Below are 22,249 nucleotides of genomic sequence, written 5' to 3'. Positions count from 1 at the left end.
CCGGAGCCTCCGGAAAGTGCAGGGAAGTGTGGCGTGTGTGCGTGAGGCCGGTGGGTTTGTGGGGGAAACAGGGCGAACGCTGTGTGTCCCAGGGAGACCGTTCGTGGTTTCCCGCGCGTGTTACTGGGGCGGGAGGGGACGAAGGGGGCCATTCTGCAACGAGAGAAGCTTCGTCTTCCGCCGCCGTGGAAACGGCGGGAGCCGGCCTGGATCCCTGAGGCTCTGTGTCTCCATCTGCGAGATGGGAAGGGTGGGCGGGGCGGGGGGGGGGGGGACGGACCAAGGCATCCTTTGACAGCCGGCGGCAGGGAGGGAGCAGAGTGTTGGGTGCCTGTCCACGCCCAGCATTCGGAGGCCAGTGGTCAGGATGGGGCGTGCTGCGGGGCCCCGAGGCCAGACCTTCCATAGTGTGAAGGACAGTCCTTAGCCGTGGAGACTGGCCCTGCCAAGATGCCCCCGTGGAACATCCTGGCCCCTGCAGTGCTCCAGCTGCTCTGTGCAGAGCTGGCCCACGGCAGCCCCTCGGGTACGTGCGCCTCCCACCCCCACGCAGCCCCAGGGCAGCACCGCCCAGTGGAACTGCCATGATGAGGAAATCAGTGCTCTGGGTCTGTGCTGGGTGCTGGAGCGGTCGTGGCCACATGTAGCCATGGAGCGTTGGGAATGTGGCAGGTGTGCCCGAGAACCTGAATGTTTCCTTTCACAGCATGTGAATCCGCTGAAAATCAGGCTTGAACGGGCACAGGAGGCTGATGGCCACCGGGCAGCACACTGGGGCTGGCCCAGGCAGACCCACCTTCTCTGGTTGGAGCCTGAGGACTGAGAAGGCCTCCCCGCCCCCACCTCCAGCCCCTCCCAACACTGACCCTGGGTGAGCTCGCCTCAGCCTGGGACTCAGAGCTCTTCACTGCTGACGGGTCCCTCCCATCTGCCCTGGCAGCCCCTGCCTCTCAAAGGGCAGCAAGGGAGACCGGCCCAGAGAGGGAAAGCAACTTGCCCGGGGCCGCACAGCCGAGAGAGGGACGGGAAGACGGCCGCACGACCCTCCCCCTCCCCCACCAGCTGTTCAGAAGAGCCTGGAGAGTCGCTGGAGGGGGGTTGGGAACAAAGTGATGGTGGCCAGGAGGGGCTCAGTGGGTGCGGCTGGCCCACCGTAGCCCGCAGGTCTCCCTGGTACCCTTTCCCACAGCCCTGGGCCGACCAGGACCCTTGTCCCGGCTGGTAGTCACCCGGGTCAGAGGCAAGGGGTCCTGCCGGGCCTGCAGATGAAGGCCAGAGGCTGGATGTGCTCCGGGCCACAGTCCCAAGGCCTGGGCTTGTGGGGAGGGGCCTCTCCTGCACCTGTCACCCGAAGCTATAAAGAAGATGGAGGGCCGGCCGGCGGTCCAGCCTCCGCCCAGGCGGCATTTCACCGCGATCACGCCGCGTGACTTACAGCGCGGGAAGCCGTGATTTACACGACGCAGTGCAGCGCGTCTGGGCCCGTTTGTCTGCATCTGTGATGGACTGAGTCTCGGGAGAGGCAGCAGCTCAGCGGCCGTTATCCGAGCAGGGGACTGGGGGGTCCATCCATCAGCCTCTCACCCCCCCGGAGGCTGGGCGGCATTTTTGCTGAACTGGCTGAACACAGTCGCATCCGTTACTCCCTCCAGAAACCATCAAGGAGCCAAACTTGGCCTTAAATGGGAGGCAGCTCAGAGGGGGCGGAGGTGGAGGGCGCCCCGGGAAGCAGGAGGCCTGCTCCAGCTCGGCCGCGGGGCACAGCGCCCGCTGTGGAAAGGCGGCTCCGACTCGGCCTTCTCCCACGGGGGCAGCGCCACCTGTGCCGGCCAGCCCGGAGCACCGGCCCACGGGGGAGCTTTACAGCCTCGCGCACGCCACCGGCACGGGTCCCCTGGGACAGAGGAGGAAGCCGAGGGCCAGGGAGGTAGGTGTCGTAGCAAGACGGAGGCACAGCACTTCTCATGCAGGCCCGAGGCCGGAGCCGGGTCTACCCACTTGTTCCGCCGCCAGGAAAGCAGCCCAGACTGATGATCCCACTGCCCCAAGGAGCCGGCACCCGGATCCCTGTCTGGGTCCTTGCCGAGTCATCTTTCGCTGGTGGCGAGAGTTGTTAGCGCTTCCCTTTAGGTGGGCGAAAACATCTATTTACCCTGCAAGGGAGCAGTCTCCCCAGGCAAACCTCTAACTAGCTAAGTGGCTGTCCTGCCCCCGCGACAGAGAAGACGCCCACTGCGACACACGAGCCACTCTGCAGGGAAACGTTTAAGCAGCACGTGGACCCACAGCACACCAACACAGACCGCCATCAGCAGGGGGATGTGGGGGCCGGGCTGGGGGTCCGCCCGACGGCCAGGCATGGCTCCCCTCCCCGTGCAACAGTCAGGGTTTTTGCGGGTGGGGGTTGGGAGGGCACACCGTGCTCTAGACCTCCAAGGTGGGTGTGAGGAAGGTGATGGTCACCCCAGTCCCGGGTAGGTCAAGAGGGAACTCTCATGGGACCCTCTCGGTCATGCAGGGGGTCCTTGTGGGGCAAATGCTAGAATGGCCCATGGTCTCAGGCTGGGGCTCAGCCCAGCCCATCCACCCTGGGCACGCAGAGCTGTTCCAACAGGGGTCTCCAGAGAATGGGGGTGCACAGAGCTGGCGGGAGCCTACAGCCGCAGCATGGAAGGGGAAGTGAGAGGCAGCCCCCCGCTCAGCCTTTGCTCCCACCAATGCTGACCACAGTGGGGCTGGTGGGGCTCTGACCCCGGCTGGCTGGACACCGAGGGGTGGGCTCTTCTAGCTTGGAGGTGATCTTGGGCAGAGGCTGCAGATCCCACTCACCCTGCAAAGAAAGAACCAGGTGGTAAACTGAGGCTAGAGGGATGAGGCCGGGGCACGCCCTTCCAAGCCGCTCTCCCCCGTGACCTCTTGGGTTCTTGTCCTCAAATTCATCTTGTCCCAAACTGAACTCACCCTCCCACTCTTGGGTTGCTACTTGGGGGTCCTGACCCGGAACCCCTATCCCACCAGCCCCCTGACTCCCTGGCCGTCCCTTACTTCAGGCGCCCCCAGGTGACGCAGTCGGAGCCCCCGGGTGCAGGCTGTTTGTAGACCCTCCTCCCCAACAAGGCTGCCGCACCGGGTGTCCACACTGCGTCCTGGCCACCAGCCAGCATCAGCCCTGCCCTTGGTGCCGGGAATGTTCGATTCGGCAGTTAATCCGGCTTCCAGATGCCTGCAGGAAATCTGCCTCCCGGACCCGCAGGCACAAAGACCCTTCCCCACCCTGCTCAGCACAGCTTGGCCTCCACCAGCCGCTCTCTGGGGCTTTGCTCGTTCGGGAATAAACGAGCCTCCGAATCCCAGTGGGTCCCAGATAAGGAGACAAGCCAGCCTGCAGCTTCAGACTGTTTGGCTTCTCACCTGCCCCTCCCCCTGCACTTTATTTTTAGGCTCTGGGGGCGTTGCTGGCGTCCCACTCACACCACCGACCGGAGTGCCGTGATGTGCTGTCGCCCAGGGGACGGTAGCCACCCTGCCTGGCGGTGCCATCAGTCCTCCCCTCTGCAGGCCGTCTGTCTGTCTGGGGCCCCGTCTGCCACCCCCAGATCTCTCCAGCTGTTTTGCAGGAGCCCTCCTTGGAGCAGAGCCTGTCACTCCACGCTGGGGTCCGCGGTGGGGCCCGGGGTGCAGAGGGGCCAGCCCCCCGCGGGGCTTGCGTACCGGGAAGCGGACGGCCGTGGACTTGTTGCAGTGCACGGAGATGGGGGCGAAGCCGTACACGGCCTTGAGCATGTCTCGACTGAAGGAGTTCCAGGGAACGGAAGCGAACTGCTCGGGGACAGAGGCCTGAGGGCAGGTGCACACTTCCTCCGCATTGAACCTGGTGGGGCAGGGGACACAGTCCAGGCTGGGGGCGAGCAGTGGGGGTGGCCGGGGGTGTCACGTTCCCACCCCGCCAGCTCTCCAGGCTCTGCCACTCGGGCTGGTGATGGCTAATAGGGCTTCCTCTCCCAGCTCGCCTCGGAAGGGCTGGGAACAGCTGCTCCAGAATTGGGCCGAAGGGGGCTTCTCGGGCCAAGTCCAAGCCCAGCAGGAAAAGGGTCTGGGGATGGACTAGCGACATCACCGCGGCCCCTGGGAGGGACGTGGAGGCGCCGCTGCCACCTGTCTGTTCCTCCTGCTCCCAGCCCCTAGCCTGGATTCCTCACCTCCCCCGGGGCCAGCCCTGCCTGTGTTGGGCTTCCTCCGCCGCGCCTGCCCGGGGACCCACCCGGGGACCAGCACCTGTTCACGGTGTGGAAATACTTCTGCAGGAAGCCGGCGTCCACCGCGCTCTTGCAGAGCTCCAGCTGCGTGCGGGGGTAGTAGTGCACGTAGTTGACGCACATCTCCTCCAGGATCCCGAAGCCGCCCTGCGGGAGGGGAGGGCGCCCGTCAGGACCCGCGCTTCAGGCGCGCACCCCGCGCTCCTCCGCGGACCGTGCTGTGAGCGCGAGGGTTTGGCGGGTTCTCAGTGAGCAGAACGCTGTCCGCTCGGGGGTCCGCCTCCCTCGACGGGAAAGTCAGACCCTGAACCAGTCAGCCGGCAGCTGCATCTCCGGGGCCACACGTGTGAGCCAGAGAACGACCACAGGGCGAGGAGAGCGGGGAACGAGTGTGCCCATTTATGGATACAGAAACGGAGTCCCGGGGAAGCTAAGGGGCAAGGCCTGAGTGGACAGAGCCTCTCCACTTTGGCCGAAGAGGGGTCCCCTCGGCATCTGGTGGGAGCCCGGAGGCAGGGACGGCAGGGAAGGCCTCCCCTCACACCGCGGACACAGCACTGTCCGCCAGACATTTCCAGAACTCGGCTCTAAGGGGAGGAGGGGCTCCGGGAGTGGGGATGGTGGCTAGAGGACCACACCGCAGCCTCCCAGGGCAACCCTTCAGCTTTGTCGTGCGGGACGGGGCAGAGTGGGGATTCCCCGCCACCTTGGGCTCCAAGCCCCTGGCCTGGTCCCTGTTCCTGGAGCCGAGTGCCGGCAGGAGTGGGATACAAGCCGCGGGAGGAGCGGATGGCGAGCGGCGAGGAACACGCCGCACCGGGACCCCGGCAAGTCAACGGAGTGCCTCCTGCCCCGCCCAGTGCCACGTCCCGGGCTCCCAGCTGCCTGTCGCGCTGCCGGCACCTTCCGAGGGGAGAGCAGCATCCGCTCCCTGGCAGCGGAAAGAAAGACCGCGAGGAGCCCAGCCGCAGCCCCGGTCCTTGTAGACGCTGCTGGAGGTTGGCCGTCTAGACGGGAAATCTGCGGGGCCCCTGCGGATTGGTGTCCCTGTACCATCCTCTGGTTTCCTAGGGTGCCAGAGCCCCACACACCGTACTGCCCGGCCGCCGGTGGGGGGGTCACCTCTCTCCTCCGACCCTGCAGACTCCCACAGCTCCCCACCTCCGCGCTCAAGACAGAGTCCTGAGCCGGGGAAGGCACCGTCCCTCCCTCCCCACCTCCGCGTGGAAAGCACATCACAAAACCTCCGTCCTCCAGGTGCGAGGGTGGTCACACTGTGGGAAGCCCGCGTCCCCCTCCTTGGTCCCACCAATGACACAGGGGCCCCTGGAGGAGGCTGTGTGGCAGCTGGGGCAGTTGGGGGACATCGGGGTGCTCATGGGGCCTGAACATCCTGGGACGGGCCACCAGCTTCCCTCGAGGAGGTGGTTGTGGGGGAGGGTGAGCAGGGAGCAGGGCCCTCGCAGAAGCAGTGTGGGGGCGTCTGTGCCTGAGGGTCCCCCTCACTGCTCAGGCAAGTCCCCCGCTCCCGCCCTCGGCCTCAGTGGGCTCACCTACAGAGTGGGGGACGCACCATCCTGCCAGGAGCCTTGGCACGAGAGCTCAGAGCCCTTGGCACCTGGACCAGCCCTGCCCCCTGCTAGTCGAGGGCCCTTGGTGGTTCCATCTCACTGCGTCCCAAGGGCACCTGCCTCACAGGGTCCTGGCAAGGCTTCGAGGGTCCCTGAGCTTGGAGGGGGTGAGCCGTTAGACTAAGCCCCAGCGTGTGGAGGAAGCGCTGCGCTTCAACACCTGTCCTATGGACGGACCCCTCTTGAGATAGAAGAAGGGGCACGGGGTTTAGGTCAGGGCTGTGCCCCTGCAAAGCTGTCCTGCTCCCCGAGTTTATGCCCAGGGAGGGAGGATCAGTGTGGCAAGAGCCTGCAGGCACACGGCCCTGCATTAAGTCCCTGCTCTGCCCGTTACCGGCTGTGTGACCTCTGGGAAGCGTCTTCCCTCTCTGAGCCTCCTGTCACCTGTGAAATCACAGAGACTCGTACCTTGAAGCCTGGGGTGGAACAATTGGAATGTTCGTCCCTGGAGAATGGGTCCACGACCGTGGTCCGTCCAGACACAGGGACGTCACTCGGCCGTGGAAAGGTGGGAAGTTCTCATGACAACCCGGGTGAACCCTGGTGACAGACGCTGAGGGCAAGACGCCCATCCCGAGAGAGCACAGATCCTAGGACTCCTGCCGCGGAAGGCCCAGGAGGGGCAGACCCACAGAGACAGGGGAGGGGCAGTGCTTGCCGGGGGCTGGGGGGTGGTGGCGGCAAAGGGGCCCGGTTTGTTTTGGAAAGACAGCCTGTTCTGTTCTGAACGTGACCGTGTGGATGGTGGCACACGTGCGCACAGACGAAAACGCCACTGAGCTGCACACTCGAAACGGGTGAATTACTGGGTGTGTGGGTTATATCTTGAGAAGCCATTGGAAAAACCACTGAATGAAAGCCAAAAGCGGCCACCATGGGGTCAACCAGATTCCCGGGGACCGTAGCCCAGGTCTGTTCCACCGGGAGCCTCCTGTTTCACAGGATAACTGGGGGGTCCCGGGCATGAACAAGGTGACTGGCAAGCGTGTGTTAGCAGGCCTCACTCTGCGGGCCAGCCCAGGCCGGTGTCTGCAGGCCACGCGTCGGCACCACCAGCACGACCTTTCCCGATCCGGGGCGCGCCGGCGGCTGACGGCCTGCAGCCACCTGCCCGCACAGCTAGCCTTGGGGGACACAGTGTCTCCCGGATGGACCCTCCTCCTGGGCTACCCACAGCACAGCCCAAATGCACTCTGTTCGCACCCCTGCCGAGCAGAGTCAGCTGCACGGTCTGGTCTTTGCCAGGAGCCCCAAGGGTGGGGGGGTGGGGAATGGTGTGAAGACCGGAGTTTGCACAGCCCGCTCACTGCTCACTTTCACCATCCACAGTGTGCGGGCTTGGTGTCGGAGGTCTGAGGATCATTCTGGGTCCTGGGGGCCTTCCTGCAGCTTTCCCTCTGCCCGGGCACTCAGTCACCTTCCCCCCGCACCCCCAGACCACCTTTCCCCTTCCCCCCTGGCCGGGGCCCCAGCGGTGTTTATTCTAACTCTGCCTGTCACCTGCCCACCCCCGCTCCCCCAGTGGGTGGAGCTCCCCGAGGACAGGGATCGACCGTGTGTCCCTCGTCCCAGCCTCTGCACACAGGGCGGACACATTTACAGCAGCAGCTCTCCAACTCCGCCAGGTGTCAGGGTCCCTTGGGGAGCTCCTTCAACCCCAGATGGCCACGTGTCCCCACCCCCATTCTGACTCGAGGTCTGGAGTGGAGCCTGTGAGTTTGTGTTTCCACCAAGTTCCCCGGGAAAAGCTGCGCCACTGGCCAGGGACCACGTCCTGAGAACCACCGGTTTACTGAGTGAGTGGGGGAGGTCACCCCTGCCCCCGACCACTGGTGCTCGAGGAGAGGACTTAGACTTGTCCTCATGAAATCACAGAAAGCCCTGAATGGGACCCCACCCCCACCCTAGGCCTCACGCGTTCCGTGAGCAAGCAGCAGGGAAAAGTCAGGTGACTCACCACAGTGGCCTCGTCCCTGTCCCCTGTGTTGTAGGTACAGGAAGTGATGAGCACGTCCCCCTGGGGAACCAAGCCAATAGAGGTTCGTCAACACCTGCCTACCTGGGGGTAATAGGTGCACGGGGCCTGTCCCACGTTTGACCGAGCTATTGCCTATGTCAGGTGACGTGGTCATCAGCCTATTACTAAGGAACCCTGTGGTATTCTCTGGGCCCCCACATGTGCGGGTCAAAATGTGGGTGTCCCCAGGGACTGACTATCTGTTGGCTTCCGCGCTCCTGATCGCAGCAGTGCAGACTGGTTGGCTGTTTCACAGCCCGTGGGTGAAGTTGGGCCACCTCGTACCTGACCTGGCGTTCTTCTGCACGATCCGGGGCCCCACCAGTCACCCCCATGCCCTTGTCTCTCTTTGCACCTCTTAGGGTCTGTGGCCAGCTGGTCGGGCAGGGGGACGCAGGTCACCCTGGGTGCTGCCTCCTCTGGGCCCCTCTGGGGCCTCCCTGTGATGTCCTGGCGAGTCTCACTGTGGGCTGAGCCCGGCCCCTGCCCTGCACGGATGCGGGTCTAGAAAACCTTCCTAAGGCCTCTGCCGGCCCCCACCCCTCTGTCTCTCCTCTGGGGGGCGCTCCCAGCCCTCCCAGCCTCACCATTCCTGACTGGGCACTCACCGGGCGCACAGACACGACCTTCTTCAACATGCGTATCTCCTGGGTGGGCAAAGGGGAGACTTCAGACCCGGCTCCCAGCCCCCTGTCCTCCCCGGCTCTCTGGGACGGTGCTCCCAGCCCCTCGGGGGGAAGGAAGACTGGCTAAGCGCGGCCTCCGGCCCGAAAGGATGAGAGCAGGAAGGTAGCTACCCAGGACAGACTTTACCATCGGGCTGCCCGCGTGCCCTCGAATCTGCAGCCAGCCGCACGCCAGGACCTACCGTCAGAGCCCTCCCCTGACCGAATCCCCAGAAGGGAAGGGCTGGCTGCTGTGTGCTCTGGGGTGTTGGGGCCTGACCCAGGAGAGGGAACCCGCTACCGGGGTGTTCCTATGGCCACGGAAGAGGGAAGTTGCCAGCCCCCCCACCAGACCCCGAGCAGCCCCTACCTGGAAGTGAGGGCTGTAGTGGTCATCCCGGTTCACGATCTCCGTCTCTTGGCCGTTCCGGGCCAGCACGGTGACCACCTTTCTCCCGGTGAGGTGTGTGTGGAGCTGAGAGGCAAAGATGCGGATGCCTGAGGGCGGGAGGGCCTGCGGGGTGGGGCGGCAGGGTTAGGGCCCGGCTCGCAGGGCGCCCTGGCCCCAGCCCTCCCACGGGCTCCGGGCGTCGACCGTAGCCCACAGGGCACGACGTCTTTCTCCCTGGACGGCCAGGGTCCCTCTGGAAACTCAGTAGGGCTTGAGTTGCCCACAGGGTGAAGTCATTGTCACTGCCCTGGGCCTCCAAATCTGCTGCCTGGCCAGGAGCCCCAGGAGGCTTGGGGTAGGGGGTGGACAGCCTGCGCCCTTCTCTCTGGAACCCCTGAAGCTTGCTCAGCCCACTCTCCTTTTATTCCACGGACTTTAAGGGGAGCCCAGCCCGGGCGGGCACCGAGACGAGCACGATGGGACCTCCTTGCTCCAGAGGCTCGGTCTGGGGCGAGGCCGTCCCGCGCAGCACCCACCGGGAGGTGATGCCCGCAGGCCTCCGGCCAGCCCCCGGGGCACCTGCCCCGGTCTCACGGCCATGGCACTGACCATGTCCCTTCGAGACGCCATTGTTCACCGTTAGCGCCTAAGGAGATTTCCCAGACAAATGCCGCTTTCGAGAACTTGAGGTGAGCTTTGCTGAGACCGAACCTTTCCTAAGTGGATTACACACTTGAAGCTACTCTTCAACCACCTGTCTCCCTGACCGCACGGGACCGCGCTCCGCTAGCTGCCGTCCACGCTGTCCGCGGCTCAGGGCGCCCCCGCGGCCGCGGCTCTGTCACTGGGTGATCCCGGGGCGGGGCCTTCTGTCTGCCTCGTGCCCTCCACCCGCTGCTGTCCTGCCTCGGCCTTAGGGAAACTTCGGGCCCCCTTGCAATGATTTGAGGACGAGGGAACCACGTGGCCACACATGTGACAGTTAGAAGTGGGGCCTAGGAGCCCCTCCGGGCTCGCAGGGCCCCGAGCTCTGGCCGATCGCCCGGAGATGCGGGAGCTTGATGACGGCACAGAGAGGGGCCGTCCCGTGGCCCCCGGTCCCCAAAGCTGTGCTTCCCCTTGGCCGGTCCATTTCGATAAGGGTATCTCGACTGCTCTCCACTATGCCAGCCTTTCGAATGCCGAATTTCTGCCCCTCAGGGATCTTCTAAAGGAGAGGCAAGGCCAGGCTCCGTGGGGTCCCTTCAACGAGCAGCCCACGTGACACCACTTTCAAGAAGAACGTACTGTCTTTAGGGGAAGAAGAGTAAGTCCTTTCCCTGCTGTGAAGTATTTGGAGACTGGAAAGAGCTGACAGGTCTGTGCGCCCAGCCTCCCTAGGCGCCTTCTCTAGGGCACAGCTCACAGTGTCCTGGGGCCCCTTTCCCTGGGGCACCCTGAGTAGGTCACCCCCCCAGCTCCAGGCCCAGGCCACGGAGTCTTTCTCATGGCAGGAGGTGTCACTGATGGGTGCTCTGGGGACACGGGAAAGAGTGCCAGAGGCTGGTCTCGGACAAAAGGAGCTCCTCTCCTGTGCAGCTAATAGCTCCGTCTCTGCGGGTCCGGGTGGTCTGCTCTCCTAATGGCGGGAAGCCTGCAAGCTCAGGGGCCCACGAGGAGCACAGAGTCCACTGGAGAGTCAGCTCCCTGGAGAGGCATGTGCACCCTGCACCTCACCCCTGCAGCCTGCTGCGGTGGGCAGGGCTCTAGAGGTCAGACAGAGCTGCGCTCAGCTCCACGCCCTGCACCTGCCAGGACTCTGGCCCCAGTGAGCCCCACTCGTGTCCCCTGCTGAGAGAGCGGGTGACAGCACGTCCCTAGCAGCGTGCTGTGGGACGCAGAGGTACGGTGTGGGAGAAAGTGTCGGCACATTCGCAGACATCATAAAAAAGAACCCAGAAGCCAATAGCGAGACGAGACCCACCAGGAACGCCAGACAAAGGTTACGAAGAGGTTATCCACAGCAAAGGACATCCACCAAGAGACGGAGGAAAAGATCCTCAACTCTACAATTTAGTCGGGGGAGCTCACACCGAACAAGAGTGAAAGGGAATATTTAGAAATATGGATAATGTGGGGGGTGGGCAGGTGTGGGACCCGGGCGCCCACGGGGCCGTGTGTGGGAAGTTTTGGACGCGCTTTCTGGCTGGAGTTTTTGTGAGATTTATTCAAGCTCATGTCCTCTGCGCATGACAATTTATGGGATCTACCTGGTAAAACGTGTTCCTGGCATACAAGGACCTCCCTTTAGCCTCTTGCCACAGGTGCAACGTTGGCGGACGCACGCTGGCGACCCGGGGGTAGGTCAGCACAGGCAGGGCTGGGTGAGGCAGGGGAGCACCGAGGGCGCAGAATCGGGGTGTCTCTGCCACACCTGGGGGGCATTTGCTCGGGGGTCTGTGCCCCATCTACCCTCCCGTAGCCCTGAGAATGGTGCCCCCTGGGCTCAGAGGTCCAACTCTGGGGAGGCGCCCCGTGAAACCATGCAGGGCAAGGGCACGCAGCCGCCAGATGGCGAGTTAGAAGACGGAGGTTTTCCTGTTCTGCTGCTTTGCTCTCAGACACCACATACAAGAGCGTGTAACAATGTATCGTCTGACTGTCTGGGGAGGAGGGGCGGGGGGGCCTGCAGCTGAGGGGGGCTCTAGCCCCGCCGCAGCGCCTACCCTGGGAGCCGGAAGGCGCGATGGTTTTACTCACATTGTTTCAGGCGGTTGGCTCCGACCGGGCCGGGGTAGGCAGGCTGTTGCTAGAGAGGGAGGCCCACAGCGAGGCTCCTTGGCGCGCACAGGGGAGGGGGGACCGTGGGGAAACTGCAGGGCTGCGGAACCAAAGCCCCAAAGCCGCCCTCACCACCCATAGGACCTCCGCCGGGGAGCTGGGGCGACGGAGCGGCAGGAGCCCGCCCCGCGCCACTCACCATCTGGGTGCACTTGTCGGTGCAGTAGCCGGTGAGGACGAAGGCCGTCTCCTGCGGGGGGATGGCCATCAGGGGCGTGTACACCAGCCCCAGCTCCATGATGCCCGCTTCGAAGCGCCGGGGCCTGGCGGTGTAGTACAGGCGAATGCCGGAGGAGTCTCGTCGGCCTGGGAGGAAGAGGTTGGCGGTGGGCGGAGGCGCCCTCACCCCGATGCTTGGGCTCCGGCACGCCCCCCGGTCCCCTCGGCCGCGCTGGCGCCCACAGCCGCTCCCACCTGCGGCGCACCCCAGAAACCAGCTGCCTCGGTCGCCACACCTGTTTGTGCCAGGCATTCACACGCCCTGTGCGACACCCACGTAGAGAGAAAGAAACATTGTTTCTACGAAAACTAAGTGGATGCTTTGGAAAGTCTTGATGAAGGCGGGTAACTCAAACCGAGCGTCTGCGTCCTTGGGGCTGAGCAGCCTGCAGACTATCTGCAGGATATCCCAGGACATCTGGGAAGCCGGCACTTCCTCAGCTGCCTCTGCAAAGACTCCGCATTCCTCCCCCCTGCAAAGGACTCTGCCAGGGAATCCGGCAGCAGGACCACCTTTGGGGGCGTCTGTGCAAACGGGAGGGCAGGGAACCATGGCTGCCCCGTCTCTCGGACGAGTCTCGGTGCCCGGCCGGGGTGGGGGGGCAGCGCTCGCATCCGCGTGCTGAAGCCGACGGGAGGCACCTAAGATGCAGCCTTCTCGCAGCCTCCCACTTGAGTCCTTTGAAGACCGCCAGAAGTTCACGGTGCACCCAGGGGACGCATCTGACGACATCGTGCAGGAGCCTGGAGCCTTAGAGCAGGGCCGGTGTCCGCTGTTCCGGCCCCTGGCTCGTGCACAGCCCCAGACTCCACCTGGTCAACAACAGGGTGCTGTGTGCTCTTGGACAAGTCGCTGTCCCTCTCTGGGCCTCTCTGGGCTCAAAGTCAAGAGCCTCTTCCAAAGGAGAATGCTGTGCTTCTGCCCAGAACTGTCCGGTCACACCTGCTGGTTCTTGTGGTTTGCTAATGGGAGAGTCTGTGAAGCTCCCTGGGCAGGCCTCCTGGAGCTCACACAAAGCTGATGGTCAGAGGTCACGGACACCAGAAGCCACGGGCACAGCCACACCACCACGTGGCCTCCAGTGGCCCCCGCTCTGCCCCTGCCTGAAATTGGTCAGACGAGTCCCCGAGTACTTCAGGGCCCTGGCCACGGGCCCAACCTCTCAGCATGTACGGGAGAGCTGGGGAGCCCACGCAACTGAAGGGTCATCCTCCCCAATTTACAGATGCGGAAACTGAGTCTCGCAGCCTGAGCTGAATACTATGCCCGAGATCGCGGGACTGGAAAGTGGCAGAGCTGGGATCTGAGCCCAGAGCGTTGCCAGGGGCCCAGCGGTCTCCTTGCTCGTCACCTCAAGGTGGAGCCAAGAACGCCCCCTCTTGCCTCTGCCTCCCCCTTCCCTGCTCCGGCGCCCCCCCACCCCAGCCCCCCCGCCCCCCGCAATGTCCAAACTCAGCTGCTGTGTCTCTGGGCCGGTTACATCAGAGGATAATAATAAAAAAGAGAGGCAATTGGTTAAAATTCAGATGGGGATTAAATAATGAAATAATTGTGGCATTTTGATATTTATAGCCGAGCGGCCCATCTCCAGATTTGTGAAGTGACAGAGCGTCCTTATATTTGGCAAAGGATCCATAAATATAACCAGATAATCAGGAAGAGACAGACCTCCCTGACGCTTAAGGAGTTTTCAAAAATCCATTTGCTCTCAGGTTTTAAATGAGCAATAAATCCCATATCATGCGAAAGCCCCAGCTGACTTCGGCCCTTCTCCGTGCACACTGCAGATAATTCCAGCAGTGGCAGAAAATATTAGTTACGCCTCCAGCGGGAAGTTCGCTGGCAGCCGTTGGCAGAGCACACCCGGTGGCCACATGCAGCCGGGAGCCGGGTGTGGGAGCTCTCCCAGGCTCGGGACAGCGGCAGGGGTCACAAGGCTTGAGAGGGACGCGGCGGGACCCAGGCTGGAGCTCCTGCTTTCATCTCTCAGGCTGTTTCTGCCCCTCATTTCCACAAATGAAAATAAACGTCCTTTTAAAGAAAGAGAGAGGGAGAGGGCTTTGTGGCCGCGTGTGGTGGAAGGGGCTGCTGCCGCAGACAGAAACGTTTCGGTTTCTGACCCCATAACAACTGGCATCACCATCCTAAAGATCGACTCCCGTTATGCGTCTGCAGGCATGGGGCGATCCAGCAGCTCGCGCTGTGCAGAGCAGAGCTACCTCCCTAAACTCGCACAGCACAGCCCTGCCGGGCCCCGGGCAGCCTCAGACACCTCTCCGACAGGGAGCCCACTGTGGGCGGTCCCATACATAGAAGACCCCACCAGCAAAGCCTGTTTGCCACCATTGCCCCGAAAACATGGATTTGAAAATCCCAGATGCGGGCTCACATGCAAGTGTGCGTTTGCTCTGCTGGGATGTGTTTTGAAAAGTGGGGGCAGGGCACCCAGCCAGCAATGCCCCCGGGGTGAGCCTGGGCTCTTCCCTTAACCTGAAGATAATCCCAGGGGCAGTGCCTCCCAGGCGTCAGGCCGTCGGAGGGGGGATTCTGGGCAGGGGCCTTGCTGGCTCTGGAGTGGCCTGCCCCTGCCATCCTGTCAGGTGTCACGGGGCAGCCCAGCCTGTTGTGGGGAGGGGGCAGAGATCTCGTGCCTGGGTCCCAGCGGTCACTCTGTTGGGAAGGGGCAGTTGGGCACAAGAGGCAGCTACTGGTCTGAGCAGCCTCAGAGAAGTGGGACATCCCGGGAAACAGGACAGCGATCCGGTCTGGCACCTCTCCTCACAGACCTTGAAGCTGTGGACCCCACTACAGAGCAAGGAAGCGGTGTGGGGAGGAGGGTGGGCCATGTGGACTCCGAGCAGACCAGTATCTAAGCGATTCCTTCCAGCTGTAGAGTCCGACCAACCTTGCTCGTTCGAGGGCCGTTCAGCCACGGCTGTGTGACTGAGGTCACGGTCGGCCTAGACCCAGACCTCCTGGCCCCCCTACTCACTTCGTGGCCCCAGTGGGGGTCCCTTGAGCCCTGAGCCTTAATTTCCTCATCAGCAGATGGACACGCAAGAAGCCTGTGCCTGCCTTCTCTGGAGGGCAGTACCTGGCAAAGGGTGCTTGTGGGGAAGGTGGGATGCGGGGCCCCCGCCGCGTGGGATACAAGATGAGCCAGCAGGACGGGGCCCCAGCCCAGTGAGCCCACTACAGTCTCAGGAGAGGAGCAAGGGGAGAGGCATAAGAGGGACGCCTGCCCCGACGAGTGGTGAGGAGGCTGCACCACGGGGAGGGGGGTTCCATGCTGGGCAGACCCCCCAGTCACCCCCCCGACTGGGCACGCCCAAGCCCGAGGACTCCCAAGGGAGGACAGAGTCAGGGGCAGAAACGTGTGCCGAGAACTCCCTACCTCGGATCTCCAGCGGGTTGTGGTAGTGAACTTCTAGACGGAGAAATCTGGAGGACCCGGCGCCCCCAAAGGCAAGGCCCACTTCCTCCGGATAGTAAAAGGCCTGCGGAGGACGGGTCGGGGAGGGAGTCGGACCCAGGCACACTGGTGTGTCTCACAAGGGTTCCACCCAGCTGTTGCGGCCTGAGCTATGGTGGGGGGTGTTGGCGGGGCAGCGGGATTAGAACCGTGTTCTCCCACTGACAGGCAGCTCACTACCAGTCCACCCAGATACCCCTATTAGACTCGAGGTCAGGGAGTAGGGGGAGCTGGTGTCCCGGGGACGATCCTAACCCCCCAGGCCCTCTGCATGGCCCTGGCCTCGCCCTCCTCTGCCTCGGTGGGAGCCACCGATGGAAACCTCACGGGTGCAGCCTGCGGAGGCCGTGGCATCTGGCCCTGGCAGCCGCCTGCCGGGACCACCAGGTGCACAAACCCCAAGTCCAGTGGGGAAACAAGATAGATTCGCACCAAGGACCAACGCTCAAATTTCGTTTCTATAGAAATGCCACAAAGGCTGGAAAAAGCCTTCGTGGCCCAAGGGGGTTGGGGGTAGGGGCCATGCGGGGCGGGGGTCTCTGGAGGCCTCGCCAGCACCTTCTGGAGTGCCCTGCTCGGAGGCTCCAGGGCACGGGGACCCAGGTGGGGAGGGCCCCGGGGAGGGGCGGGCGCACCTTGGCACCCAGCGCCCAGGCGGCCAGCACGTGGCGACAGTAGTTGAGCTGATCAGGCTTCATCTTGGAGTCGCAGGGCCCGCTGAACGGGGGGACGCGCTCGAACTGGGTGGAGCACTGGAAGACCTCCATGTGGTGGACCAGGGCTTCGTTGCCCTTGGTGACGATGGGCTCGTACTGGGGGGGCGAGAGGGCACCGAGCCTGAGGCCGCGATCACCCGCCCGCTCACCCACAGCCACGCCCCACCGTGGGCCTCTGCTTGCCCATCTGTAAAATGGGAGGGTTAAGCGAAGCAATTTCCAGGGGTGCTTCTGGGGCTCAGGGCTTTGAAGGGGGAGCCACCAACCCTAAACAGAGCAGAGGGCACGAGGACCCCGGCAAGCCATTTCCCGATAAGGCGGGGACAGGAAGGCAGCCGTCCTCGTGTGAATGTGGCCGTGGCTGGGCCAGGACATAGAGGCTTCCCTGAGGCTAAGCCCGAGCCCAGGGGAACAGACCGGCCACTCCCGTGTGACTTTGGGCACTCACACAACCTCTCTGGGCTGCACTTTCTCCACTGAGTGTGCTACTGTGGAGATGGAGTGAGTCCCCCCACCCCGTCCCCCAGGGCTAGGGACACGGGGCAGTCAACAGCTGTTGCCCTCACGTGGTGTCTCTGGGTGGGTGTTTAGAACAACTGAGTCGTGAGGTGAGCTGCCTTTCCACAGGAGGTGGTATGACCTGATAGACAGATGGCCCTTCCAGTCCCAGGGGAAGACGCAGAAATCAAAACATCAGCGTCCTTTGGTCCAGTCTGGGCGGCAGGGGCCAGAGGACAGCCACCCTGGGAGGGTGGGGGTGAGCAGCGAGGGGACCCTGGGGCCAGCGGAACCACGGACGCTGGGATGTTTCTCCAGCAGCCTCGGAGGCGCCGCGGGAAGCAGAGACGAGACAAGGCCCTCGGGTCCACCTCCCCCCAGGTACCATGACGATGTGGTGCCGAGAGAAGCCATCTGGAAGCTCGGTGATGTGGCACCAGTACGTGGTCTTCTTGCCAGGGATCAGGACGTCTGGGGCACGGATCTCCATGGTGCGCAAGTCCGAGGGCAAGGCCGGGATGGAGATGTTGGGTTTCAGCAGCTGGACCCTCTGCAGCCCGATCCGCAGCCCCGACGTATTGATGGCCTCCAGCGACCCGAAAGGCTCCTCCAAGACTCCGTACACGAGGTGGACGGTGCCGTCCTGCAGCGGAGACATGCAGATACCCCCCCCACCCCAGCACTGGGCTCCCATAACCAGGCACGACCAGGTCCCTGCCGCCTGACCTGGCCGGTGACACGCCCGGCTCTTGTCTCTGTGAAGGAGGGGGTCTTCGAGGCTCCCCGCGGACCCGGCTGAGATTCTGTCCCCGGCCAGTCACCCCCAGCCCACAGCAGGCACCAGGCGCCAACTACATGTTTTCTTTGCAAACACAATCTATCTACACTTGCGAAACTTCCAGTTCCTCTAGCCACTGCTGGGCCGCACCATGGGCCCCCACCTCAGATATCCACCATCCCCAGGGCCACAGGGGACCAGGTGTGGGTCATCCCCTCCGGTCCAATGACAACTGGGCGTGCGGAGCCATAGCCACATGAAGGAAAAACACCGGACCAGGGCTTCTCAACAGTCCCGCTGAGCTCGGAGGGCTGCACCGTCCGGCTGGTGCCGGATAGGGCAGACACAGAAAGTTCTAGTGGGCACTGGGCTAGAGGTCACAGACAGACCCAAGGAGGTGAGAGTCTGGGCTTTCCCCCGCTGTGCTGCCGGGACTGTAAGCCTGGGTTTGCGTCTAGGATGTGGGCCTGAAAACGCCTTGCGGGTGTTCTGGGCACCAGAGTGTGTGTCTGTGTTTGTATCCGTGGTGGGCAGCCCCTTTGCTCTCTGAGTTTACAGAAACCTGGGCCTACCGTGAAGGCTCCCGTCCGAGGACACATCAGAGCCTCAGGCTGTGGCCCCCCCCGGTACCCCGAGGCCCTGAGCGGCACGTGTGCTGTGGCTGCGCCCTGTGCAAAGTCCTTGGAGAGAGTCCTCCGCCCGTCCCTCCCTGCCTCGTCCGTGGGGAAGGGGGTCAGGGGTGCGCGGACTCCACGGAGTGCTGGAAGGACGCTTTGGGTCCAGCTCTGTCCCCAGCATGCTGGGGGTCCCCGAGCCAGTCCTTCCGGTTGGGCCTCAGTCTCTTTTTCTGGCACACGTAGCCACTGAGGCCAGGCTGGAAAGGTCACACATGGTGACCGAGGTCAACGTGTGCTGGAAAACCTAACAGAATTTTGTCCCCAAGGCCAAGATGGGCGGTTTCCCCTCATGGGTGTGTTGGAGCAGTGCGGGAAGCCTGTGGTTTTCGGATCCCCGATGGCTGTGGACTCCCGGACTCCCGGACTGCTCCGGCCTTACAGGTCACCCTGCTTCTCCCGCACTTTACAGGCAGGTCAACCAATGAGGTCTGGAGGGGAGGAACCTGTCCCAAGCCTTGCAGCCCATTGGCAAAAGGGCAGTTTGTGAAACCAGGTCTCCTGGGCTCTTTCCAGAATTCCATCTGAAGGTGATGCACCAGAGGGAAAGCGGCTTGGGAACAAGATCCTGGTGGCTTCAGGGCGGACCCGCATCTAGAAATATCTCAGCTCTGTGTCCATCAGGAGGACCTCCGGAAGGACCGGAGGCCGATGGCAGAGCCGGTCCCTGTCCTCACCGAGGGCCTCTGAATCCCTCCCTGGCTTTCTGTCTGCATAACGGGACCAGGGGTGCTGCCCTAGGTCTTCGGGGTACGCCACGATCTCCTGGGCACACGGGGTCCCCACCCACCTCAATAAGGTAGTCCTTGGGGTCACAGGTGTCAAAGGGCCGCTTGAAGAGCAGGCACAGGCCTTCCGGGGTCCTCTGAGCCTGCAGCAGCTGGTAATCCTGCTGGGAATCCAGGTGGATCCGCCCCTGCTTGTCACTCCAGGCATCCTGCGGGGACAAGCGCCGTCAGCACCAGGGCCAAGCAGCAGGGCCGGAGCTCAAGCCCTGTGGGTCCCGGGAGTGCTCCCGGGGTTGGGGGGTCACTCACTCTTTCTGTGTCTGCCCGGAAATGGCAAAACCAAGCTCTAATCCCACTGGCTTCCTCTACTCCTGGAAGCAGGGCTCTCAGATGCCAGCCAGGATTCGCGGGGGCTGGGCAGGGACAGGGACATCTCACCGCACACCTCTGAGACCCCATGTGGGGACTCGGGCCTTGGACATCCCAGCATGCCAGGACAGTGTGCCCAGAGAAGCCAACCCTGAGCAGGTGTCCAGACCTCTGAGCCCCAAGAAGCTGCCAGGACGGCAAACGGGTGCCTTGGACACATACCACTCCCCTGGTCTGCAGAGGGTCCCGACAGCACCTGGAGCCTCAGAAAGGGGATGCTTGGAGGCTGGGCCAGATTTGGGAAGCAAGGGAGAAACCAATGGAGGGGTTCAAGGTGGCTGTCTTTCCCTAGGGCCCACCCGGACCTTGCACACCCCTGAGACCGAGCTTCACCTTAAACACTGTGCCCTGGGCATCTTGCTCCCCTCGCCCAGCCCTAGCTCTGCCTGCAGGGAGGGAATTGAGGCCCAGGGAGGGCCAAAATGCATTTTGCAAGGACGTTAGTAGGTGGTGGATCTGGCTGACCTTGACCTGCCCCCCAACCCCACCCCGACTCCTGTGCACCTGGCTGTCAGGCCCAGCCATCCAGGGCCCTTCAGGCCAGTGCAGGGGATGCTCAGAGGGAGGGAAGAACCCCCCCCCCAGGCCCCCCAGGTCCGCCGCCAGAGGACTCTGTTCCCATTCAGGAGCACCACAAGCCTTTGGCCTTAGGATTCTTTTTAACCCTGTACCAGACCTAAAGCAGGCTGTCTTCATTTCCTTTAAGAAAAAAAAAAAGAAACCTGCAAAAAGAGTTTGCAAGATTTCCCCTAGAGGAAAACCCATTAAGGGACACTGCTCAGTCGCAGACTCATTTTGTAGAGGTAGAAAGTTAGTTTGATATTCGGCTGGAAATCTAGAATCTGTTTGTTGAACATATGGGCCACGGAGGAAAAACAAGTCTGACATTTGTTTGCACAGGAATTTGTTGTGCAAATTAGTCTTGTAGTGTGGGGGAGGGCGAAGTCACCCCGGCTCGGGGCAGCCAGGAAAAGCTGTCCCCAGAGGAGCTAGAGCTCCTGATTCGGGGGCCTGGGGACTCCACTGGGAAGGGCTGATGGTGCACAGCTGGGGCTGCCCCAGGTCTCTTGGCTATGACGCAGCCCCTGCCCCCGGCATGAGACACGGAGCAGTGCAGCCCGGCCAGCCAGATCTGGGCCCCCACCCATACCTCCACCTGTCCTATCTGGGGGGCCCCAAGCATTTGTCCCCAGCTTGCGCCGCACCGGCTGAGTTTCTGTGGGGGCTGGGCGGAGCACTGCTGGGCTCTAGAAATGTCAGCCGCTGCCAGCTCGCCTGAGCTCACACAACCTAGACCTGTGGAGAGGGATTACTGTCCCCACTCCTCAGATAGGGAAACCGAGTCCTGCGGCCAGGAGCTGGTTGCACAGCTCCTACAGGTTCCCCCATTTGAGTGAAGAAAGGAAAGCCCTCTGCTTACAGATAAAGAAAGTGCCTCCTGAGTTTAAAAAAAATAAATGTTTAACCCTCCCGTGTCTGCTCTGGTGGGGAGAGGTGGGTGCTTCCTCCCCACGGAGGCTCTGGCCGCCCCGTCCCCTGGGCCCCCCATCACCTGGCAATGCGTCCCAAAACCTCTCCATCTCCAGTTTGCAGGGAAAACTCCCCTTCCTCTGCGCTTTCCAGGAGGAAGAGGGGTACAGTTTGGAGGCCAGGAGTCAAAAGCACACCCTGTTTCAGGTCCGCTGGGTAGATTTGCTCCGCATCCGGGCGGGGGTGGGGGGAGCGTCCGCACCTGCTCACTTCACCCTCGTGTGCGAGCTAGGGCTGCGAGGGCTGCGTCCTGGGCACTGGGTGTGCGCGCCTGGCGTGGCGCCCGGCCACGTGTGACCGCGAGGCTCTGGGGTCCTGGGTGGTGTTGGCACCGGTGGGGGACCTGGGGTCCACCCCCATGAGGGTGGGGGCAGTCGGTCCCTTCATTTACGCGGTGTGTGCGTCCCTGGTGTGCGTGCCTCGGAAGCACGGCCTGCTGTTCCCGGGTGTGTGCTCGGACACCAGGGAGGGCTTCTGTCTGCCGTTTTGCCCTCTGATGGGCAGCCCTGAGACACCCAAGCTTGGGACACGGACTTGGCTAAGACCAGAGGGACCGGGAATGGAGAGGCAAGAGAACGTCCTTTGCTGGGTTAAGGTGGGGTACGTGCAGGAGGAAGGCCGGGTGGGGGCTGGCAAGGGACAAGGTCAGGAGCGCGGGGGCAGGGCACAACTCACCCCAAAGTAGGCAGTGTCCCCGTCGGTCCAGAGCACAACCAGGTCAGCGTTCTCCAGCTCCCCGCGGTTTGACATCCCGAAGAGGACCCCAGCCTTGAGCTCCCGCACCAGGAGCTGGAAGTAGACCATCTCCTGCGTGTAGCTGACATTCCAGGAGAGTTCCAGGGACCCCTCGGGGTCCAGGTGTACTCGGTAGGGGAAGGGACTCTCGGGGGGTCCCGAGCCCTGCAGCGCGGCTACGAGGATGACCAGGAAGACAGCCACCGCCGTGCCGTACATGGAGGCCACCTCACGGGCGCTGGGGCCGGGGACCTGCATTGCGCGGTGAGCTCGGCTGCCCCACTGGGACATTTATGTCCCGGCCCTCCGGGGGGCGGGGTGGGCCCAGGCTGCACTGCTAATCACATTTGTCTGGGGGGGAATTCAGTTGTCCTGGCGACCCGCCCACCAGCGCGTGCCCTGGGGCAAAGCTTTTGCCTTCCTCACTCTCCTAATTGGGCCTAATGACACGGGGGCGCCATCAGTGGGAATTGGAGCCGACTGGCTGATTGGCTTCCCTCCTAACGTTCTAAAGTGCTGTCTGCAGAGGGGCCCCTCCTTCAGCCAGAAGGCCTTCCAGATGCCTCCGGCCAGGCACCAGGCTGACCACCAGGCAGGCAGGCCTGGTGCTGCCTGTCCCGGAGCAGCCAGCAGGATGGGCCCCCCGCCGCCCCGTCCACGGATGGGCAGACCGAGACCACAAGAGCTCC

At 63.2% G+C, this 22,249-nt stretch overlaps 1 protein-coding gene across 2 annotated transcripts; it reads right to left on the bottom strand.

Annotated features, from left to right (window-relative positions):
* Nucleotides 1–2,256: 2,256 nt before the first annotated feature.
* DBH (dopamine beta-hydroxylase) lies at nucleotides 2,257–21,829 on the bottom strand. 2 transcript variants are annotated; one of them, XM_032307834.1, is made up of 12 exons: nucleotides 21,501–21,829; nucleotides 18,929–19,075; nucleotides 17,072–17,329; nucleotides 16,108–16,284; nucleotides 15,395–15,497; nucleotides 11,920–12,086; nucleotides 8,940–9,083; nucleotides 8,513–8,551; nucleotides 7,845–7,904; nucleotides 4,276–4,403; nucleotides 3,712–3,871; nucleotides 2,257–2,830 (listed from the first exon to the last, which is right to left on the bottom strand). In XM_032307834.1, the coding sequence occupies exons 1-12, from the start codon at nucleotides 21,816–21,818 to the stop codon at nucleotides 2,699–2,701; spliced, it is 1,833 nt and encodes a 610-aa protein (XP_032163725.1). In that variant the 5' UTR covers nucleotides 21,819–21,829; the 3' UTR covers nucleotides 2,257–2,698. The 2 variants fall into 2 exon arrangements, with proteins under 2 accessions (XP_032163725.1, XP_032163726.1); XM_032307835.1 differs by having other exon boundaries at nucleotides 8,940–9,044.
* Between the last annotated feature and the right edge of the window lie 420 nt (nucleotides 21,830–22,249).

This window comes from Mustela erminea, chromosome 12 (assembly GCF_009829155.1).
Source record: "Mustela erminea isolate mMusErm1 chromosome 12, mMusErm1.Pri, whole genome shotgun sequence".
NCBI classification, from domain to species: Eukaryota; Metazoa; Chordata; class Mammalia; order Carnivora; family Mustelidae; genus Mustela; species Mustela erminea.
Note: the sequence above shows the minus strand (reverse complement) of the source record. Positions and strands in the feature narration are given on the sequence as shown.